This window comes from Aphis gossypii, chromosome X, assembly GCF_020184175.1.
Source record: "Aphis gossypii isolate Hap1 chromosome X, ASM2018417v2, whole genome shotgun sequence".
Classification (NCBI taxonomy): Eukaryota; Metazoa; Arthropoda; class Insecta; order Hemiptera; family Aphididae; genus Aphis; species Aphis gossypii.
Genome location: NC_065533.1, coordinates 55285774 through 55307931, shown reverse-complemented (window position 1 = coordinate 55307931; position 22158 = coordinate 55285774). Strand labels below are relative to the sequence as shown.

The following is a 22158-nucleotide window of genomic DNA, read 5'->3' as shown; positions in this document are numbered from 1 at the left end:
ATTTTTGTTTTAAGACAAATATTAGGTTCATATTGTAAACAAATTATATGTATGTTTGTTTTAAACTTTTAGAATGGTGATATCTATAAGTAGGTACATAAAAAATTTACAGTGACTATTATTTTTGACAATACCTATTTTTTTATTCTTATGGTTAAGGTTAGATATGGATTATTTTACTTGACTAATAGTTATTACTGAACTACAGATTAGATTATTCCTTATAAATTAAATTTTTTTTTGTAACTCTCATTAATATTTAATAAAAAATATACCTCCCTGTCCTCCCTAGATAATAGCCAATAGGTGCATACTCCATATATTACTTAGCCCCCCAGAAATTTCATCAAATTTCTGTTTATGCCTACAGCATTATTAATAGTAAAATAATATAGCAATATGTTATAATATCTATATAGAAATATTTTCCTCGCTCGGAATCGTTAATCGCTAGCAATAATTATTTCAAAATTGAAAATATCCTTAAAAAGAGAAAAATCTATTTTTATCTGGTTCTTGGCGCACATACCTAATGATTGCTATTATATCAAGATATTATGTACGTATGTCCTATATCTATATAGTTAATAATAGTTTTAGAATATTAAGTTGTATTTTATGTGCCTACCTATCTATAAAAATAAAAAATGGCCATGTTCAAGTTGAAAAAGATAATGTATGTTAAATAGCAATTATAATATCTTTAATAATTATCATAAACGTGATAATAAAAATTATATTATTTATCATTAAATTATAATTACATGATTTATGATTTCGAGGGAAATTAAACGAGCTGAATATGAAAAATAAGATCAGAAAATGACCTATTTAATGGGGATTGTTTACCTTTGCATTTCACAAAGGTAATGAACAGTTGAAGTAATGAAGTGTCAAGTAGATAGTACCTATGACGGTATTGTATTTCGACGTACGTCAACCAAGTAATAAATTATACTATAAAAATTATTTTTTTAATTATTAGTTTAATCGAACCAAAAAAATAAATCGATCACAATTTTTATTTGATATATAAAAACATAAAAGTTTGTCTTTCCCCCATGCTTTCTAAACCGAATAAAATTATACGTTTTGAGTTGAAACTCTAAAAGATAAATTACTAAATGCTAGTGACGCTGTCGGATAACTATTAAGACAATCAGATTTAAAACAATTATTTGTAAGTTTATGTATATGAATTCGGTTTAAATAAAAACAGATACCTATAATATTTCAAAGTTTTCTTATAGGTATACCTATAGTTTAATATTTATATACATATAAGTAGGGTGATTCTTTTATCGAACATTCATTTTTTCAAAATTAATTATAAAAAATTTTTTTTGTTACAAAATTTTTGTCGAAATAAAACAACATACAAAATTATACTATATTTTTAATTTTTTTTATCGTTTAATTTTATTTTTTTATTTTTTAAATGACAACATACATTTTTCATTTCATTTCATTTCCGGAAACTGAATATTTTTTTGGAGTAGGTACCTACTTCGGTACATAAAAATTAAAATACGGATTAGTTTAGTTTTTGAGTCATAAATATTTGTATCTTAATAAGTGAGTGAAGTGATTTAATACGAGGATACCAAGCAAATATTGGTCAAATAATGCATGTTGTTCGATAAAATAAATAATACTCACTAAGCTTAAAAATATGAAAATTCGAAATCTTTGATGCAGTGATCTGGAGAACCGTCCGATTGTCATATGGATATTTTTAAATTATAGAGTACAGTTATATCGTGTTAAAGTTTTAAGCCTGTTTCCGGTTCTGTAAGTTGTCTAGTTGTCTAGTATAGACTAATATTGTCGAGTGTTAGTAGTGCTACCAAACCTTAAAATTTTATTAACAGTATTAACATCATATATTCTTACTCTGTGATTGACATGTTATAGTAACATTCGTGTCATAATGTAAGAACCTATTAATAAAGAATTTTGCATAATTTACAATTAAAAAAAAATTAGCTTAGGTACACTTTTATGGACTTTTTGAAAAACGATATAAAATAAAATATTTACTAATTGGATAAATTTTAAACCTGCACCTATTTTATATTTAGATATTAAAACCATCAATATAATATCGTGCTCAACACGTATTTAATATTTATATTTTATACAGCTATTAACTCGTTATTTTATTCGATTAAGATTTACAATTTGATTATTCAGATTTTATTTAGATTTTAAGAGAACGTGGTACCCGCATGTGTTGTCTCTGTCTTATACACGCGTAACATACGTAGTTAAAAAATGTTTTGCTCGGGACAACATTATTCCCTCGATATTGATATCAAAGTTACCAAAATCTTAAATTGCATTAAAAAGAAATTTACCTGAGATGTAGAGTTTTTAGTTTTTTGATAGTAATAACTAATAATTTTTAATAGTTAAATGAAAAAAACCTAAAGTTCTCAAACCTGTATATAACTTTTTCATTTAATTATTAAAAACTATTGGTTACTACTATCATAAAAATAAAAACGCTACATCACAGGTAAAGTTCTTCTCGATGCGATTTAAAATTTTGGTAATTTTATATAAATATCGAGGGAGTAATGTTGTCCCGCGTAAAACACTTTTAACCATGTTACGCGTGTATAAGACAGAGACAACACATGCGAGTATCACGTCTTCTTAACACGGTTTTTTAACAACGTCGCTTGGTTCAGAGGACATCGCACTCACTAGTTGACTCCGTTTTACGCAAGTACGACATAGTAAATTTTCGTTCACTTTCAATAGTGTACTTTTAGTTTCGATATTAAAGTGAATTGATATGTTATCAAACTTTTAGGTAAGAACATTATCTTTGTTCGCTCGTTGGTTTTTTGCAATATTTTAATTTTCAAGAGAATTATGATCATTTTCAAATATTTAATATTTTTCATAATTATAACTTACTTAAAAATTGAAATATCTTAAACAAACAACAGAAGAACACTGATAATATTTTTACCTAAAAGTTTGATAATAGGCCCGTGCATTCGAATATCAAAACTAAAAGCACACTATTGAAACTGATGAACGAAAATTTACCATGTCGTACGTGTGTAAGACGGAGACAACACATACGGGTGCGACGTCCTCTTAACGGTCTTCATATGAACAATAAACTGGTCGTCACAGACAGGACGGTAAATGTTCGACTTTCTATTATCACTTTAATCATAAATATCATAAATCAATATCTTCAATTAATTTCTAAATAATAATAAGTGTTTTATTATTTGAGTATAAATTATGAAATACTCTTCACTTAAAAGTTTTAAACATCATAACACTAAATTTAAAATCCACAAAGTTTGAATCATATAAGTTATAATAAAGGTGTCATTTTAACGGGAAAAAATAAAATCGTATACACATAATATACATGATATATATTTATGTAATTATATGTAAGTACGAGATTATATATTGGCCGGTTTTGGATAGTCAATAGACAATAACTAAAACCAATAATTATAATCTTTATTATTCAAGTTCGGTATAATATATTTTTTAGATTTCTTCTATACAATAACAGTGACAATAATAAAATAATTGTACGGTATAATATTATAGTCGTGTATTCTATATGTCTGTAATAATATACCAATATAGAGTCATATTGAAACAGAAAAATATACACTTAATATTAATTAGTCCGTCTAAATATAATATATATATAATATATAATATGATAAAGAATAAAAATAAAGTTATCACAATAACAATGATAAAAATTTAAGAAATAAAATGACAAACATAAATACAGGTCCACTAAACACTATTTTTCAAACAATAATATTATAATATAGGTAAGTAGGTAGGTATATAAGTGTTTATGAAGTAATATAAGTATCAATAATTTTTTTTTAATAAAAAGTAGGTATTTTAATTCTATAAATAAATCAAATAAAAAGGAGATAAGTAATAGACGATACTAAAATGTTTTAATGTTACGCATAAAATATAATTCTTTTGAGTATAATTAATGTCTAATATATTATAAATAGATATAAATTATGCATTACGTGGAAAGTGGCCAAACCACAAAAATAATAGAAATGAGTTTTTAATAATTAATAATAATTATATTAGTAATCAGAATATGTCGTATTACCTACGTGTTTTGAAAAATACAACCAAACTACCAAACCCAACTTTGGTTATGTCAATATCTATCAATGTTTCAAAAACTATTAGAATGATTTATTTAACAGAATACATTTATATAATAATTTATATCAATAATATTATAAAAATGGTTAGTTATGGATAACCGATAATGGATAATGTACGATAGTGTTTTATACATTTCCAATTATGTAAAAAGTGATATTTAATAATTATTATTCTCCCGAATGTATGAAGTAGGTATAGGTATGTAAATTAATTGGTTATTTCGTTAATATGCTACATTTTTATATCGCCATACTTATGATACATAGGTATTATATAGGTAAAAATGTTATAATAATAATTTTAATTAATAACAATTAACAACTAACACTTAGGACTTATAATAAAATATTGTAATAGTAACAACAATTATAATAGATATGATTTTGAATTTAAAATATACGTGGTGTTAAAAATACCAATGAAGATAGAAAAAACTAAAATTGTATATTTTAATTCTCCACAATAGAATTCAAGTTGTTTGACATGTAATTTATGTATAAGTATAATAAACGACGTTATTAAAATATCAAAAATGGTGATTGTAAATTATGGTAAAATATTATAGTTCGTAAAGGAACTCCAATACTACTACTACTTAAGTCTTTCCCTGGAAATGGAAAATTAATTTTTTGATAATTTTTTTTTCAAAAGATATATAATATACAATGCTATTTATTTTTATGACTTAAAGAGAATATTTTTTAATAAATCGATGGTCCTTGATGTTTAGTAATAACAGTAATGTTACTTTATTAATCTAAAAATATAATAATTAAAAAACATAGTGCCATTATGAAATCAACAAGCTGGTCTCCACTCACCGTCATGTAACTAAATAATGATTTGACGAGAGTTAAGGATACCTAAGAGGCACACTTAATATAAGAATAGAGATCAGAAAATATCATACCTATAGAGTTATACAACAATAAACATAAATCTAAATATCAACTAATGAATATAAAAATACTAAATAATAACACTGTTTGATAAATATTGAAATTGGTAGTATATTGTCTTAAAAATATGATAGTTCTTTAATTATGAAAATCAATAGTGAAACTTTATGGGATTACCTTTGGCTCAGTGGGTCTGAACTAATGTTCTGGTGCACGCGCAAGTAGGCATGGTGCATTTTTGCACATGGTGGCGTCGAAACTGGAACAAGCCGGCCAGTAATTATCAATCAAAACTAGACTTGTCTAGTTAACCAAGAACCATTCACCTAACTAGTTAACCAAAGTGTTGAAGACTTAGGCACATGAATTAGGGCCAGTTCTCAAAAAGTAGCATGTGGCTTTTAGAAGGTAAAAAAGAAGTTTGTAAAACCGTTGATTATTATAATAGTGAAACATTATATGTTCTTAACTAAATTATACACATATGTTCACTTATAAAAACGAGGGGGGGTAACAAATTAATAACGTTGAAGTATATTAAAAATAAGATTAAAATTTTTTTTTGAATCTGGAAGAAATAAAAAATAACTATGTAAAACTTCTCTCTCATGGAAATGTTGAAAATAATTATATTTAAATAATTATCAATCTAACCTAAAATCTGCCAATTTATATCGTAAACTCTATATATGGCTTAACCTAACTTCATTGTACATATTACTATACCTTACCTAATTTTTTAAAAAAAATTAAACATTAAAAAATACGTAAGTGTACGAATAAATACTTATAATAGGTACCTAAAATATATGGTGATTAGAATTCTAAGTGATGATAGACCACGTTTTTTAAATATAGATTATACATAGTATTAAGCATAAATTATTAATACCATTGTTAACTAAACTCATATTTTTTTTTATATATATAATTAATTTAATACCAAAAAATTATAATACCTATTAATTATAGTTAATACCATTTTGATACATTAATAGTCTGTCTATAATAAGTCTTTACATTTGTTCACTTTTGATTGATTGTTGTTGACTTACATAAAATCGATTTATCAACAAAATATAAATTTAAAATTGAAATACTCTTAAAGAATCTAATTTAACTATTAAGATTATATTCTTTTTTAATTACTCATTATATCTATTATTATATTTTTATTATTCGACTGACTATAAATTCACTAATGAAATCATCACGGTAATTTTACTACTTCGGCGTTACAGCATAACTTACTCATCGTCGTCATCATCGTCGTCTTCTTCATCATTATCATCTTCGTCGTAGTATTCGTCATCGCTTTCCTCATTTTCATCATCTTCTACGTCGTATTCTTCTGTTTCATCGTCGTCATCTATTTTTTTTCTCTTACTGGCAATATTATTCTTGTTTTTAGTGTTATTAAGAATGGTTACATTTCCTAAGTAGCCGTTGAGCCGACTGATATTTTTTTTAATATTATCGCCATTAGCGTCGCTAACCTGGGTTTTTACTACTACCATGTCGTTCTTCAAACTGCTTTCTGGGATTTTCTGATTGCTATCAATATTGTGTCGACGGTATCTACCACCGGAACTACGATCACCACCACCACCACCACCACCACCACCACCACCACACCACCACCACCACCACTGTTTTCATTGCTAGTACCAGAATTACTTTTATCGTTGCGCTGGTGTTCTTGGTGTTCATCTCCCCACTTCTGTTGTTGTTGGTCCTCTAATTTTTCTGGGTCTCGATTACCAGCTCTCCATCTCCTTCTTCTCCGTTTTCGTAAACGCCGATTACGAGTTCTAAAGCCCCGTCCTCGGTTTCCGTCGCCTATACTGGTAAAACACTCTGTGGCCAGATATTGTGTGACATGACCGAAAATTGAGTGGAGTAGTTGATGGTGATGGTCAATCGGCGAACCCTTTTCTACGTCTATAGCCATTCTAGAATTACTCAAGTCTGCATCTGGCATCACTAGTTGTGATATTCGTATGGCTCCAATGCGTGTTGGAAATCCCCCAGTGGCTCGTCCTCCGGATGTCGTTGAATTATTATTTCGGCGTCCAATACCACTGCCAAATCCATTAGATATAAATTGTTGCTGTTGTTGTTGCATAACTCCTCGAACTAGCATCATTGAGTTCTGTGGGTGTATTGTAGTGTCTGCAGTACCATGCATCACTAATAAGTTTATTCCTTTTCCAGATGAAGACGGTGACAATGACGAATCATTAAATGAAGGTGTTAATGGTATTAAATCTGAACGGTCATATGACATCCAATTATCTCTATCATTTTCACCATAATAGCCATAGTAACGTTCAGCAAATGCTGAAACTATAACATACAACAAAGATCGTTAATATTACACACTAACCAAAGAAAATAAATTAAATAAAATACTCACCATATAAGCGCCATGAACATACAGGCGCCATAGTTACAGCACACTTGAACGAAGAGCGAATAGCCACAGGTTCTTTTCTATTTCCTCTATCACCAGATTCATCACTTTTTTTCTCAATGGGTGCACCACCATAAATGGTTTGCCATAAAGCCATCCGAGTAGCCGCATATCCACCATAAATTGATGATGGAGTTGAAGGCGATGTTGGTCCGCCGCCCAATAATGCTACTCTACTTGCATCCACATATGGCAACCGCAGTGCCTCACTGTTTGCTTTAGTGTCACTGGCACTTCGTCGATCTTTACGACTTCTTTTACCACCGTCATCTCTGTAAAAATTATCTCCTCGATTATCATCACCATAGTCACCATTATCTCCGTCATTGCTGTAGTAATAATAATAGTAATCTTCGTTGTCATTATTATCATTGCTATCATCATATTCTTCACCGCCATTATAATAGTCATCATCATCGCTATAATATCTTCTATTTGACTGCGAAGTCGGTGAGAACCATCTAGAACGGTCACGGCTGCCACTACCTCTTGGGCGATCTTCGCTGTAATACCCCTGACCACTGTCCTTAAAACTATCGCTAGTAGCGGTAGAGCTTGAAAGCAAGTACTCGACTGCTTCCAATTGATCTCGAAGGTCAGCACTACCAAGAAGTCCGCCTGTTCCAACATCGCCTTCACCGCTATCATCTCCATATCCGTCATTGACATCCCCATAATTTAAGGCCAATAATGACTCATAACCTCGAGCCCACGTCCCTCGTCCTGTATCTATTACGGCCACCACATACTCATTATTATTAGTATTGTCGTCATTATTTTGATCGTAGTCATACGAGTCGTCATTGTAGTCATCCGAATGTCCGGATGAATAATATCTAGTTGTTGGAGAACGGCGACCCCGACGTCCTCTCTGTCGTTGACGATCCCATTCATTCCCACCGTATCTTGAGCTAGCTGAAGTTCTCCCATTAGAGCTCGATAGTGTTCTACCTAATGAACCTGAGCATAGTAATCCTGTCGTATAGCCTAATCTGTCAGCAAATCGATCAGTGATAGCCTGTGACCCCGGGTCGGAGTTTACTACCACAAGCATAGGATATAACTTTTTAAAACGATGTTGACGTTGTTTTTTGCGTGGTCGTCGTTGTCGTTTTGACCCATCTCCACTATTATCATTGTTATCATGTGTGGAAGATGAAGACGATGATGAGCGTCGTCGTCGTCGACGACTGTGCTTAGACGAAGAGCTGTCACTGGTTTTAGTAGTTACTTCAATATTATTAACATCAACATTATCAGATTTACCAGTTTTTCTAATATGATTTGACATAAATTCTGGGCGAGGGTCAGCCTCAGGATCATAAACTCCTAATGGTAGATACAATCTAACTTGCGCTACAGTCAAGGGATCTGAATCCGGACGTTTATTATTAGTCGAAAATTGTTGTTGATGATCTCCACCATTGCTATAATAATCAGCAGCAGCAAGTGGGTCGTTAAAATGTAAGCCTCCTGAAGTGGTCAATTTACGACCACCGGAAAGTCTTAACTGGAAAGTTCTGGTACCCGGTAGCAATACTCGATTCGTGTATTTATCCTGTAAAATTCGTATAAAATTTTATAATATTATCATATTGTCTTAGAAAATAGTCTCGAGGTACGTTTTTCCTGCAGTGCCAGATGCATTGTTACTCTAGATACATGCATTTTATATGTGGCCGTTATTTAACGTAGCGCGTTGGAAAACATCGTAGTGCGTCCGGACGCACTACTAGTCTGGACTAGCTCTGCGCCTGGAAGCTGCAGGGAAAATGTACCTTTAAAGTATTACCTGAAGACGAGTGTTATTTTCTAAAAGAGCAATTAATTCAAAGGAGTAGGAAGATTCTTGAGGAGTTTTCTGTGTAGTCAGTGGAATATTATCTGGTTCATCACCACTGCCACTACCATCATCAGCATTGTTAATTTCATCTGATATGATTCTGTGCAATGTCACGTATGGAACTGATGGGCCCAGACATATTAAAGCATAATGGCTACCATCCCGGGAAAATTGGGCATCGAAGTATGTGCAGTGCCTCAGCAAACCACGATTTTGAATTTCTCGTTGCTGTTGTCGACGATTTCGTTGCTGACGACGTTCTGCTTCTGCACGGAAATTATAAACTATAAATATTACGTTATCTTGATGATTTGGGAGAATTTATTACCTTCTGCAGTGGCAGCCTCCTCTTCATTATCTTCTTCTTCTTCCTTTCGATTTTCCCATCGTTCTCGTTGTTGCTGCCTCAACCGATCGTCTCGTGCCTCGTCCATTCGGTTCTGTTTTCCAGCAAATTCACGACGCTCGCGTCGTCTTACATTGTCGGTTAAACCTATATCGCAGCTTAGACATATTGGCCTACTTCGATTGCTATGACGGTAAGTTTTACGGAACTGTTGTTGATGATAGTGTCCCATTCGATAACCGGCATCAGTGTTTATTGTAGATGAAGAAGCAGATGTAAACTTTACTGCGTACAAATGACGATGGTGTGGTGTGCCACGACCAGATGGTATGCCAAGAAAGTATCTACAAAATGCGATGAGGAAAAAAAAATATAAGAGTATAATATGGCTAAAAGTTATATTATTAATTTTTCTTCAATAGTGTAGGTGTCGAGTGATTTGAAATAGCAAACACTTGTGTTGATATTCACTTGTAACTTGATTATAATACAATAAATAACAATAACAATATGGGTCGTGCTACATCGAAGACGGACAAGAAAAAACTGTCGCCACAGGCGGTCATACAGGTTGTCGGTCGCGCTCACATGGATGTCGATAAAGACGCCGCGGTCGTTGTGATAATGACCGCGACAATTTTTAGTATTGTTTATATTAGTAATGTTTCTCGATAGTTTACTTCAAATAAGTTATGGTATTAATTTTTTGTAGTAGGCCTCTTATTCTATATAGCTTTAAGCAAATATCATTAAAAGATCTAACAAAATCCAGAATACTGAATATGTTGGTACACTGTATACATTACACAATACACATGAATAGATTTGACTAAATTTCATATGAAATAAATATAATTTTCACTTCTTCGCTTAAAATTAAGGGGATTGGTGACGGTGATTGTCTATCTTTATCTAACACACCCTTAACATAAGAATTCAGATGTGTTTTTTGTCCAACGTACCTCTTGATACAGTAAAGCGATAAAAATTTTTTTTGACATTTTTGATATTAAAATATAACTTTTTAAACAATTGAAATATGACAATTTTTTAATTACTCATTTGTAATATAATGATTTTAGGATTTTGGTGGATAATATTAAAAATGTGGACTGACCGTTCTCATGTAGACTTGACGAAAAATTTAAATCTGTTTTTAGAATTCTTATCGCTTTACTGTATCAAGAGGTACGTTGGACAAAAAACACGTCTGAATTCTTAAGTTGTACGTGTGTTAGACAAAGACAGGAAATCCCGGTCACCAATCCCCTTAACTTAGTTTTAGAACTGACCGTTAGGTTTAGAAATGCATCTATTAATAATTAATTAAAAAATATAATAAATGACTTACATCATATCAGTCCGTTGGTCCCAAGCCAAAATTCTGACTACCGTCCAACTTTTAGTGTTGACTTTGCTTTTCTTCTTTTCCTCTTTGTCGCTGTCGTTGTCGTCGTCAAATTCACCAAACGTTAGAGGTGCTAATAGCTTCTTCGTTATGTTTACAGCCACCACCTGCGCATAATACTTTCCAATTGACGACTGTAATCGACTTTTAGAGTTTCGCTCGCGAGACGACTGGGTGTGTTTTACGGTCGGTCGTCGGAGACGCACCCCTCCTTCACTGTCTTGATCATCGCTGTCGTTGTGCTCATCATCACGTACCGGTGCCACACTAACGTACCCCTGACCATCCGCTGCGAACACCGGCGCTCGGGGTGTTAGTTCTTTGTCACCAGTTTCCCATCCCTTACGAACCAAAGTGGCCATGGAATACATAGCCCCAGTCCCAGTGTTACCAAAACCAGCAATACCCGCGTATCCGTCATCGCCTACGAAGTTTTCTCCTCCGTCATTTATGTTGGGTCCTCCTGACCACCAAGTAGTGGACGAAACCACACGATAGTCACCATCGCTGACACCACCTCCGGTTGATGGAACTCCACCACCGGCCCCACCGACAGTGGCATCCACCCAGCCACCATATCGTCCTCTCGGAACTTCGTAGCTACCTGTGTTAACGTATCCATCTCGTCGTCGACGGCTATGGTGACCGTTATGTTGATGTTCACCGCCATGCTTGTGTTGACCGTGCTGATGCGATTGACGGCGACGTCGGTTGTCTTCTTGATTCGAGGACGATGCGTTGATACTGTTATTTTTTTCTAAATCGTGGCTTACTTCATGTGATGATTTCTGTGATCCGTTGCCATTGCGCCTGTATCGACGACGAGCGTGATCACTGTTGAATGGTTCACTTCCTTGTCCTCCTCTTATTCCACTGCCGCCGCCAACAGCTCCCACCGCATTAATTACTTGAGTCTATCATGCACGAAAATTTTTTCATTTAAAAATACTCTACAAGTACTAGGTAGTATGCAAAATAATATATGTATAAATAATATACGTGGCTATGTATTAATTCACGTACCTCTTGACATATCCACATGGGTGATTTACAGAGCGTCGTCACGCTTGTGTTTTGTGCACGATTCAGCCATACGACGCATACCTCGGCTGCTGAAGCACCCGATTTGTCATCGTCAATTTCTAAATTTCCACTTCCACCACCGACACCTCCGTCGTTCACCCATTGAACTGCCGTGAAATAGTAATCGCTGCTATGTACGAAATTTAATTTATTACGGCTATTTATTAAATTATCAACTATTTAGGTTTGTATCACTCACTTTGTGTATTGAAAAATCGGTGGTGGTGTCAAGATACGTATTTTTGGTTGTATTTGCGGATTTTCTAGTTGATCAAGATTTACGATCACCGACAAAGTGACGACGGGATTTGGCGTGTTTGCCTAGTTACAGTAAAATTTATTATTATTTTAAATTATTAACTATAATTTCTTTCTAATATTTTTCATAAAATATAACTTACTTTTGGATATTTTAGAGTTCTTATACGTGGGTACAAATAATAATCAGATGTTCCGTCATCTTCCGTCATGTCTGGTGTTTCTGCAGATTTTGAATTTCGCCTTGAACGCCTCCTGCGTCGTTTCAGTTTTCGCTGTTTAGAATGTTTTTCGGCATCGCCTTCATCGACGTCATCACGTTGTTGTCCGCTTTTCGTGTAAACCGAATACTTATATTCTCCCACCCGACGATCATCAAATGTTGCATACATCAAGTACCGGCCGGATGATGCCCATATGGCTGGGGATCTCTTCAATATCTCCACTTTACCAATAATAATGTATATATTTAATGTTTATATTCAAAAATATTTAAAATATAATGTCTTACTTTCATACAGATAATCAGCTACACCGTTGCTAACAACCCCAGCGGCAACCGATGTACCAGCCCCAGATGTGGTGATTCTGCGCACTGGACCGTGAGGCCATGGCTTCCATGTCATATTGTTAGAAGACGTGTTGTTGTCATCACCATCGTCGTATTTATCGTTTAGAGATGGAGTGGAAAGAGGCGTTAACGAGGAATTGGTGACGTTTGACGTTTGAGAATTTACTGTGACATTAGTTTTTCCAATGTTGGTACTTGGGGTAGTTGTTGATATTTTCATTGACCATGGAATATAGAACACATCGTATCGATACACGACGATCAATGCCATTGACTCTACACTTTTCTCGGTCGTTGTCGAAATCTTATGCCACTGAGCGTGTAACAAATACGGCTGTAGATCAGTAAAAGTCGTTTCGTTTCCGTAATTTCCATGAACTTCTAACGTTACAGGAGTCATTTGTCTAGAAAAATAAATATAATGATTATCATATTTTCCTTCACGAATTAAAATCTAATATACTTTTGCTTCCAAATTATTAAAAAGTATGGTTAAAAAAGAGTTTAAACGTATAACAAACATTTTTCTTTAAATTAAAAATAAAAATAAAATGAAATACTTATTTTCTAGTATTTGTGAAAACCATTTTATTATTTTAAAAATATTGTAAGCAAATTAAATCTAGGATTTTTTTGCTAGAAATTTAATTTTAACATTGACATTAATAATATAAAACATTAAAATAACCATAATTTAAATTGTTATGGTTTTTTGTACCAATATAAGATATAAGTACCTACATTTCTATACATTTTGTTTCTGAAAATGCCCAAACATTTAATATAAAAATATGTTATAGTTCACTATGGTTAAAATGTGCTGTTAAACTATTAAATAATCATTATACCTAGATTTTATTAGACAATAATTTTGGAATTTAAATATAAAAACTTTTAGACTTAACCATAAATAGATAATAATAAATGCAATAAATACTTAACACGGGAAAGTGCTTAATAACTATTCAAATAATAGGTACTAACCTGGTTGACACAGTGTACACCGTATAACGTGCTCTTTTTGAATATCTGAACAACTGTATGAAAATTAATAGGTAATTAGAAGTTTTAAGTGTTTATTATTGTTTTAAAGGTATAATTATTACTTTTTTTGCCTGATGACCTATGAGCACATGGTTGCGATCAGGTGATAGCTCGAATGACACCAGAAGACCTTTTAATTTCTAAAAGAAAAATAGTCCACTTTTCATAAAACATTCATGTTTATGTTATTAAAATAGGCACCTGTAACATTTTTTTAGACATTATGCGGCGAGTAGTCTGTGTAATACCGTCTGCCATAATTTCCATAATGGCCAAGTCACCAGAACCGGTCACGTAAAATATCTCAGTACCAGAAATCCACGTGCCGTTGAATACTTTTATGTTAGCAGAATCTGACAGTATATCCGATAAACGTAGTGTCCTCATACCTCGGTGACGCCACCAAAGTTCATCGTTCGCTCGTTGGTTGTAATAGTAGTCCGAGCCAGTTCTGTCACCATTTTCCAAGTCCGAGTATGAGTCCAACAGTTCTTCTGGTTGAGGTGGAGTCAATAAGACTACTGACGTTACTATCATAGCTAAAACCGCGACGATCACCATTAATGCAATGAGTATCCCACGCCAGTTTCGTCGCTGTTGGGCCGAACTCATCACAAGATCCTAAAAATTGGCGAAATAAATTATTTTATCGTGATATTTACATTTTGATATAAGCGATAATGATGAAGGTATTTTTTTATAATAACATTAGATTCCTGTGATTTGTTTTGAATGATATAAATATTTCATAATATTTACCTACGTAATTATACGTACGTAATTTATTAGTCATTTATTACTTATCAAGTACTTATATTAGTCAATTACCTACAGTTATCGGTTATTTTATTTGTGTATTTTTATTAGTTATTAGTTTATTAACTATTTTATAGATTTTTTTCTGTGATTATTTCGTAAGAAAAAATTATGAATATTGAAATGTGATATGTGTTTTAACAATTTCACAATCAATGTTTTATTGTTACGTGGAAAATATAGTATTCAAAATTTCAAAATGTTTTATAGGTACGTCTTATAACATATAAATGAAAATACTCTATTAAATGATAAATAATTCCTCGTAAATAGGTGTTATGATTAGGTTGGTATGTTTAAGATAATATTTGATAGTTTATACGGTATCATAAATCAATAGAATTCGCTAAAATTATTTTTTTGTTTCTTCTGTTAAATAATACATTTTATTATTGATTTTGTATTGCCTACTATTATAATTAGAGCTTGGATTTTATGCATTAAAAAATATGGAAATATGCCATATAGTATGCAGTACAAATCATGAAAATATACTACAAATATACAAGAATTTTTTAATTATTTATTTAAAATTTACAAATTAAATAATAATAAAAATAAATAATTTATTAACAAAAAATTAATTATTTAAATATTTAATGAAAAACAAAATTTAGGAAATTTTCTGAACAATTTAATGTATTTTAGATTCTGAACGAAGTGACGAATGTATTGATTTTATAATGATGTTTTTTTTTTTTTTTTTTTTGTTTTTGTGTCTGTGTACAGCATAACTAGTCAAAACAATGCTTCAATTTCAAACTTTGGGGGTGGTTTCCGATAGCAAAGTGAAGTGAATATCCTTGGTGCATTATAGAGGTCAAAAGTAAACATTTTCCAACAGTTTTCAAAAAAATCGAGAAAAACAAAAAAAAAAATGACGGAAAACGGGAATTTTTACGTAAAACCAGTTTTCGACTAAATCGATTTTTTATATGGTTGTAATTCAGAAAATAATCACTGTAATTAGTTGAATTTTTTACCAAATGTTAATGGTAGTGTTATCTATACACAGTTAAATTTTCAAAAACTTTTGATTTTTTTTGAGTAATTTGTAGACCACTGAAATTTTCGATTTTTGTGTCGATAAAAAAATTTTAGATGACCAAAAAGTGTTGAAAATTTCATACAAGGTTTCTTACGAGTTGTTCTTATTGTAGCTAATCGTTTGTCACAATTTTTTTTTTTAAGCATTTATAGTTCAAATTTTTACGAAATCTGTCGAAAACGCGAAAATTTGCAAGTAATTTTGAAGTTGAAAAATTATTAAATTTGTTGTGTTAATAACTAAGGATTAAAAATAAAACACTAAGTTTTCCGTAAGTTTTCCTTCAAGTATCCATAGAGAAAATTCGAAGCATCATTATAGGAAAAATTTTAAGTGCGTTTGAATTTTAAATTTTTACGAAATAGCGTAACGAAAGATTTATCCTCAAACGGTTTTAAATATTTGTTATTATCAAAAAGTATAAGTCGTAGATACTTGAAAATTTCATCAGTTATTTAGATTGGCATTTTCTTTACATGATTTAATTTTCAAAATATTTTGACTTTTTTTGAACTATTTATAGACAACTGAAATTTTCAAATTTCTGAAAATTTTTTTGAAGTTTCGATAAATTTTTTTGGCTCAATAGAAATACTTGAAAATTTTATACAAAGTTTCTCATAAGTTACTTTTATAGTGATTTAAAAATAATAAAAATACATTGGCACAATTTTTTTTATTAATATTTTAAGTTCAAATATTGACAAAAATTCGTCAAAATCATGAATATTTGCAAATTATTTTGTAGGTATAATTCATAAAAAATGTTGCATAAGTAGCTAAGAATTGAAAATTGAATACAAGATTTTTCATAAGTTGAGCTTACAATAGTTATAAAAGAACTTAAATTTTGATGTACCTATTTAGGTCATTAAAACATAAACCACCTTTTTCACCAACCACTGGAAATAATATCCTAAGCTGATAAATCATCTTCGTTCAGAATCGTTATTCGTATACACTATACAATGATAACTATCATTGGATTCAAATTTAACACTCCTATAATATATAATAGTGATCCACACGGCACCTAATGTACAGCAGAGCGGTACCCATTTACCTATTTTTTTAAATCACAAACAATAGATTTTCCATAATAAGGGTTGAAAAATACTATTTTTCTGTCAGTAGTGAAAACCAGTAAAGTTTAAACATTAAGTCATTGTTTGCTGAGAAAATTCATACTCAAATTTTGTTTTAAATCGAACTACTTATTTTGGCATGTTCACAATTTATGGACTAAACGACAAACGACGTAACTAATTGGTATGTCGATAACTGACTTTTACAGCAAGATAAATTAAGATTATAAGTAGGTATACACTATACACAAACGTTTATCGTAATCGATTATTCATCTTATCTTTATTTTAGTTATGATTTAATGCTAAAAAAAAATATTTTTAATATTTCTACTTGAAAAAATATTATTTTATACATTTTTTTCTTCAAATGTTCGGTTTAACATGTAAAAATATGCAAAATTATGCAATAAACATTAAATATGCAGAAATATGCAAAAAATAAATGTCGACAATATCTTCAATACTTCAAGCAATTATAATTTTTAAAGATTATTGACAAAAATCCAAAAATGTGAAAGGCAAAAATATGCGATTACATAAAAATCCGCGCGCGCTCTAATTATAATTTTTATTTAGAAGCAAAATTTAGTAAATATTTAGTGTGGTTTTTAGTTTCTACTTATGTAACTCAATGCAAATAAATGGTTGTTCTGTAGGTATAGCTATTATTTATATTTTAAAGGTTAGGAAAAATACTTTTGCCAGGGTGATACATGTTTTAATTCTAATATAATATTACTTATTCAGCATTTTAAAATCTTATTAAAAAAAAAAATAATAATAAAATAAAATCATATTTTAAAACAACGATTGTCAAAAACAGAAATAGTCTACATGTGCTATCTAAAATAATATTATAGATTGAAAATCATTATTAAAAAATATTAACTGCTTTAATAAGTACTCTTAATTGATTGATAAAAATTTATTAAATCACTTTATTGAAAGTGATTCCATTATTCATCATAAAAATATGTAATGACGTTTTGTATTCCATAATTGCTTTACTCTGTTTATTGAAAAATATGGTTTCGTATTTCATTAGTCACGAATCAATATTTTTTAATCAAAAAAAAAAAAAATATATATATATATACATATAAAATATAATATGTACTATACAATATTGAATATATATACATCTATAATAAGTTCTTTCCGAGGTTTTATATTGTGTATTGCATCTACTTAATTATATTATGTTAAAACATCGAAACAACGTACCTATAAGTTTGCCAGTGCAAAAATAAAAAAACCAACTGAAAAATAAATTATAAGTGAAAACATTTTCCTGACAAATATGACGTATAAATATAGTTTTCACCTAACGAGAAATTCTCCTTTTGACCTCTGATGGATAAAATATAATATAATATACTTAGGTATGTATTGACAATGCCATAAGCCATTTAAATATATAGATATCATTGTCCTGTACTCCTGTGCAGAGATGTGCGCGAGTATAATGCGGTTTACGTGAAAATAGTATATTTTCAGTTATCGATTTTTCGGGTTGTCTACTGTCTATTACATAGCGACATAGGTGAACCTATTACCTACTTACATAATATTACCAATATGCTAATGTATCATAGTTACATGTCATGTAAATAATAAACCTAACCTAACCTAACCTAGCCAATCATATTATAATATACCTATAATAATTCGTCAACCGCGCGAGTGTATAGGTATACATAAAGGTATAATCGCAGTTATCTAGTTATACCTATAATTTCCCGACTACCAAAAGAAAAACCATTTATACGATTAAAATCGTCTCTCTATATTCTATTGTACTATTTTTTCCACCCCGTCGTCACCTAAATATCATATGTCGTCATCGACATATATATCAAATTTTATTATTGTTATTATTATCAATGACAGTTTTACGAGTGGCGGGCGGTCGCCCCTGGCATGTGCAACTGTGTAAATATACGCATTAACTCAAATAACCATCACTCATCATGGCCATCAAAACATAAGACAGTTATATTAAAAATAATTTGATATATTGGTATAAAGTGTATAATAGCACCTAAAATTATTTCTCACGTAGGTAACTTACCTATATCAACAGAAAAAAAGTGAGATGTGCTGTATGTGCACCTTCGTAAAATATTTTCACCCCTCTTAATACTTGGGATATGTAGAAAACCATACCTGAAGGTTATACAGATCGAAATCATTTATGAATAATACTAACACATAATATGTATGATATGTCTGTGGGTCAAGTGAATTTGTGTACTAATATTACTAATACTTGTTTACTGCGCATTATGGTGTACGACGGAGAATTTTGAATTCGCGTTTGAAAAACAAACCGATTTTGCAAATAAATAATTTTAGTATTCGTTGAAGCATATTGGAAGTTTTTTAAAAAGTCGAATTAACTATCTGTCTAGTATCTATGTTATGACATATACTAATGACTTAGAACGAGGGACGAATAAGAGTATTAAAATTTGAAGAAATTGTACTATATTTTATATAGTATATATTGTCGTAGCAATATACATTGCAGGTATCTATAATATATATAATGAATGTGAATATTTATAGAAATTCAAAAGCGTTAATACGTAATTTAGCGTAAGTCATCGAATTATTCAAAAGGTTTCAACAAGATTGTAAGAAGGAAAAAACAGGTCGCTTAACGTTTTTTTAATCATATCGGCGCACGTATACACGTCATATTCTGCTGCAGCGGATAACGTTTTTGGTGCAATACATAGGTATTAGGTATAGTTTCTCTCGCCACATCATCATACACTGCAGTCAGCATCGCTTATTCAACACGCGTTTCTCTCGCGGCTATACAGTGCATATTATTATTATCATGTATATATATATATATATTATAAATTCATAACGCATATTATATTACTAATAATCATCAACGATGTCCAGATTCCTAGGGGGACTGTCGTGTCTCAGGCGTATTATATCATCGTCGTCGATATTATCGTGCGTATATAAATTAATATCGTGCGTTTTTTACCTCGTCGTCGAAATGGTCGCCCATGCCTGGACGTTGTCGGTATTCGGTCGCCATGGTCGCGGGTCGGATCGGTCGGCTGCGGCGGCGGCGGCGTCGTCGACGACGGCGTCTGCAGTGGCGATTGCCGTTCGCGCTCAACCAACGATATTGTCAATCGAACGCGACGACGCCGCGTCTCGTTCACCCGGCGCGGTCAGCATCGTTGTGTTTACGGTCGCCGTTCGTACGTCGGTATTTTATCGGACTCGTGCGGCGGCGGCGGACGGGTGACGCATGACCGCGGCACTCTGTCGTATAATGTTAGGAGCGCCACCGGTACACTTTGACCGTGTGCGAGAAAACTATATATATATATATAGAGAGAGAGAGAGAGAGAGAGAGAAAGAAAACTATAGAGAGAGAGAGAGAGAAAACTGAGAGAGAGCTGTTGATAACAGGATGCTGCGTGTTAACGGCACGGGGACGTCCGGAGCGAAAGTCGCGGAAAGGGATGACGATCGTGTAAAAGCGCATCGGGCGGCGGACAGTGTGTGAGCCGAACGCACAGCGCCGACGTGACGACCAAGCGCCACCGCCGGCGGCGGCGAGAGCCCTAAATATAGATTTTACGTGTATTCCGCCGCGTCGTACGCGATCCTCGCACCGATGCCGCCGACTCGCGCGTCCTGCGATAACAAAATATATATTATTATGATAATGTTATTAGGATTATTTACTACCTTTGTGCCAGCGTATGCCATCGCCTGCAGCCCGTGTACGCCGCCTACACGTCGTTTTTTTTTTTTTTTTACGATTGTTATTATTTATCCGTGCGCAGAGTTGACGATCGCGACGACGACGGTCTGCGTAAGCCAAAAGTCCAATACGCCATAAACGACCGAGCGGTTTACCGGGAAGGCTATAAATGTAAATTTTCCAATTCTCGCTTGTAGGTATATATTGTCGTACGCCGTGTCATGACGCGTTTAAAAATATGAGGTGCCGCCGATCACGTATAGTACCTATATACTCCTCTATTATGTGAGGTACCACCCACTATTATACTCGATAACAAAATATATCGTTGACGTAATTGAACGGTTTTTTTCTCCCGTATTGTAAACGTAGGTACTCATATATTGACTACGAGTACACAAGACTTATAAGCGCGTACGTAGGTAGGTAACGATAAAAAATACTGTTAATTTATTGCCGTTTAAAAAAAAATACATACACATGTCTCATCGTATTATACAGCATAAGTAAGATATATTACACACTAAACACGAGTATAATTAATGTAAAATAATATAAATACAATAATTACGCGGACGCGTATGCGATTACTTAGTGTATTTGCGCGTTTTATGTTTTATGTCCAAGCAAATATTTTTTACATCGTATTTGTACTTGCTTAACACATGTAGTCGTATTAAACATTATAATAATGGCGATAATGCGCATAAAAATTGAATTAGAATAAAAGTAGAAAATAGTGGTTTTACTACTTGGTAAAATGAAAAAATCGACACTGCAGTAAATCACACATGGGACCTCAGATAGACTATAAAACAATTTAAAAAGTAACGGATGTACAACTTTTAGCTTTTTGGTTCTTCGCCATCAATGTACACCGCCCAGAAGCCTTCTTTTGAATCTGTTCTTAAAATGTAGTAAACTAATTGTATTTTACGAGCATCGTTACCTTGAATAATACATTTAATATAATAATTAATAGTTTATATTTATAATATTAGATACATTGTTTTCTATATTTTTTTCCTTATTTTTATGAAAGTACTTAATTTTAATAGTTTAAATAATGTTAAAATACAAAAAAAAAAGGTGGTCAAATGGGTAACGCTTTGCTGTATAGTATAGGTATCGAATGGACCTCGACTACAGAGTAGGTAACTCTACTCACTATAATGGGCGTGTTAAATTTGAATGCAATGATTATAGGTAGATATCATCATTCTTTACGAAAAACGATTCTGAAAGGAGATGATTTGTCAGCCTAGGATATATATTTTCTACAGGAGATGGTAAACTGCAGCAAAATTTACCTTTTTCTAAAAGTCGATATGTAAACTGTGGCAAAAAA

General features: G+C 32.0%; 1 protein-coding gene across 4 annotated transcripts; it reads right to left on the bottom strand.

Annotated features, from left to right (window-relative positions):
- Positions 1-3474: 3474 nt before the first annotated feature.
- Positions 3475-21019, bottom strand: LOC114127754 (uncharacterized). Of its 4 annotated transcripts, none has more exons than XR_007605523.1 (15): positions 20795-21019; positions 20076-20740; positions 14318-14737; positions 14179-14256; positions 14057-14109; positions 13013-13476; positions 12645-12946; positions 12443-12564; positions 12184-12373; positions 11104-12074; positions 9735-10096; positions 9356-9672; positions 7507-9121; positions 6342-7436; positions 3475-5349 (listed from the first exon to the last, which is right to left on the bottom strand). XR_007605523.1 is itself a non-coding variant. In XM_050205505.1 (15 exons), the coding sequence occupies exons 2-15, from the start codon at positions 20127-20129 to the stop codon at positions 6338-6340; spliced, it is 6000 nt and encodes a 1999-aa protein (XP_050061462.1). In that variant the 5' UTR covers positions 20130-20740; positions 20795-21019; the 3' UTR covers positions 3475-6337. The 4 variants fall into 4 exon arrangements, 1 of the variants encoding a protein (XP_050061462.1); XR_007605525.1 differs by having other exon boundaries at positions 12184-12370; XM_050205505.1 differs by having other exon boundaries at positions 3475-6705; positions 6750-7436; positions 12184-12370.
- Positions 21020-22158: the final 1139 nt, after the last annotated feature.

What these genes read in the sequence shown, in the direction of transcription:
- LOC114127754 (XM_050205505.1), bottom strand. Translation starts at nt 20,129, where the DNA reads ATGGCGACCGAATACCGACAACGTCCAGGCATGGGCGACCATTTCGAC. An exon ending in TGTCTAAAAAAATGTTACAG is followed by an intron (nt 14,257 to 14,317) that starts GTGCCTATTTTA and finishes TTTTTCTTTTAG; the next exon opens with AAATTAAAAGGTCTTCTGGT. An exon ending in ATGTTCATGGCGCTTATATG is followed by an intron (nt 7,437 to 7,506) that starts GTGAGTATTTTA and finishes TGTATGTTATAG; the next exon opens with TTTCAGCATTTGCTGAACGT.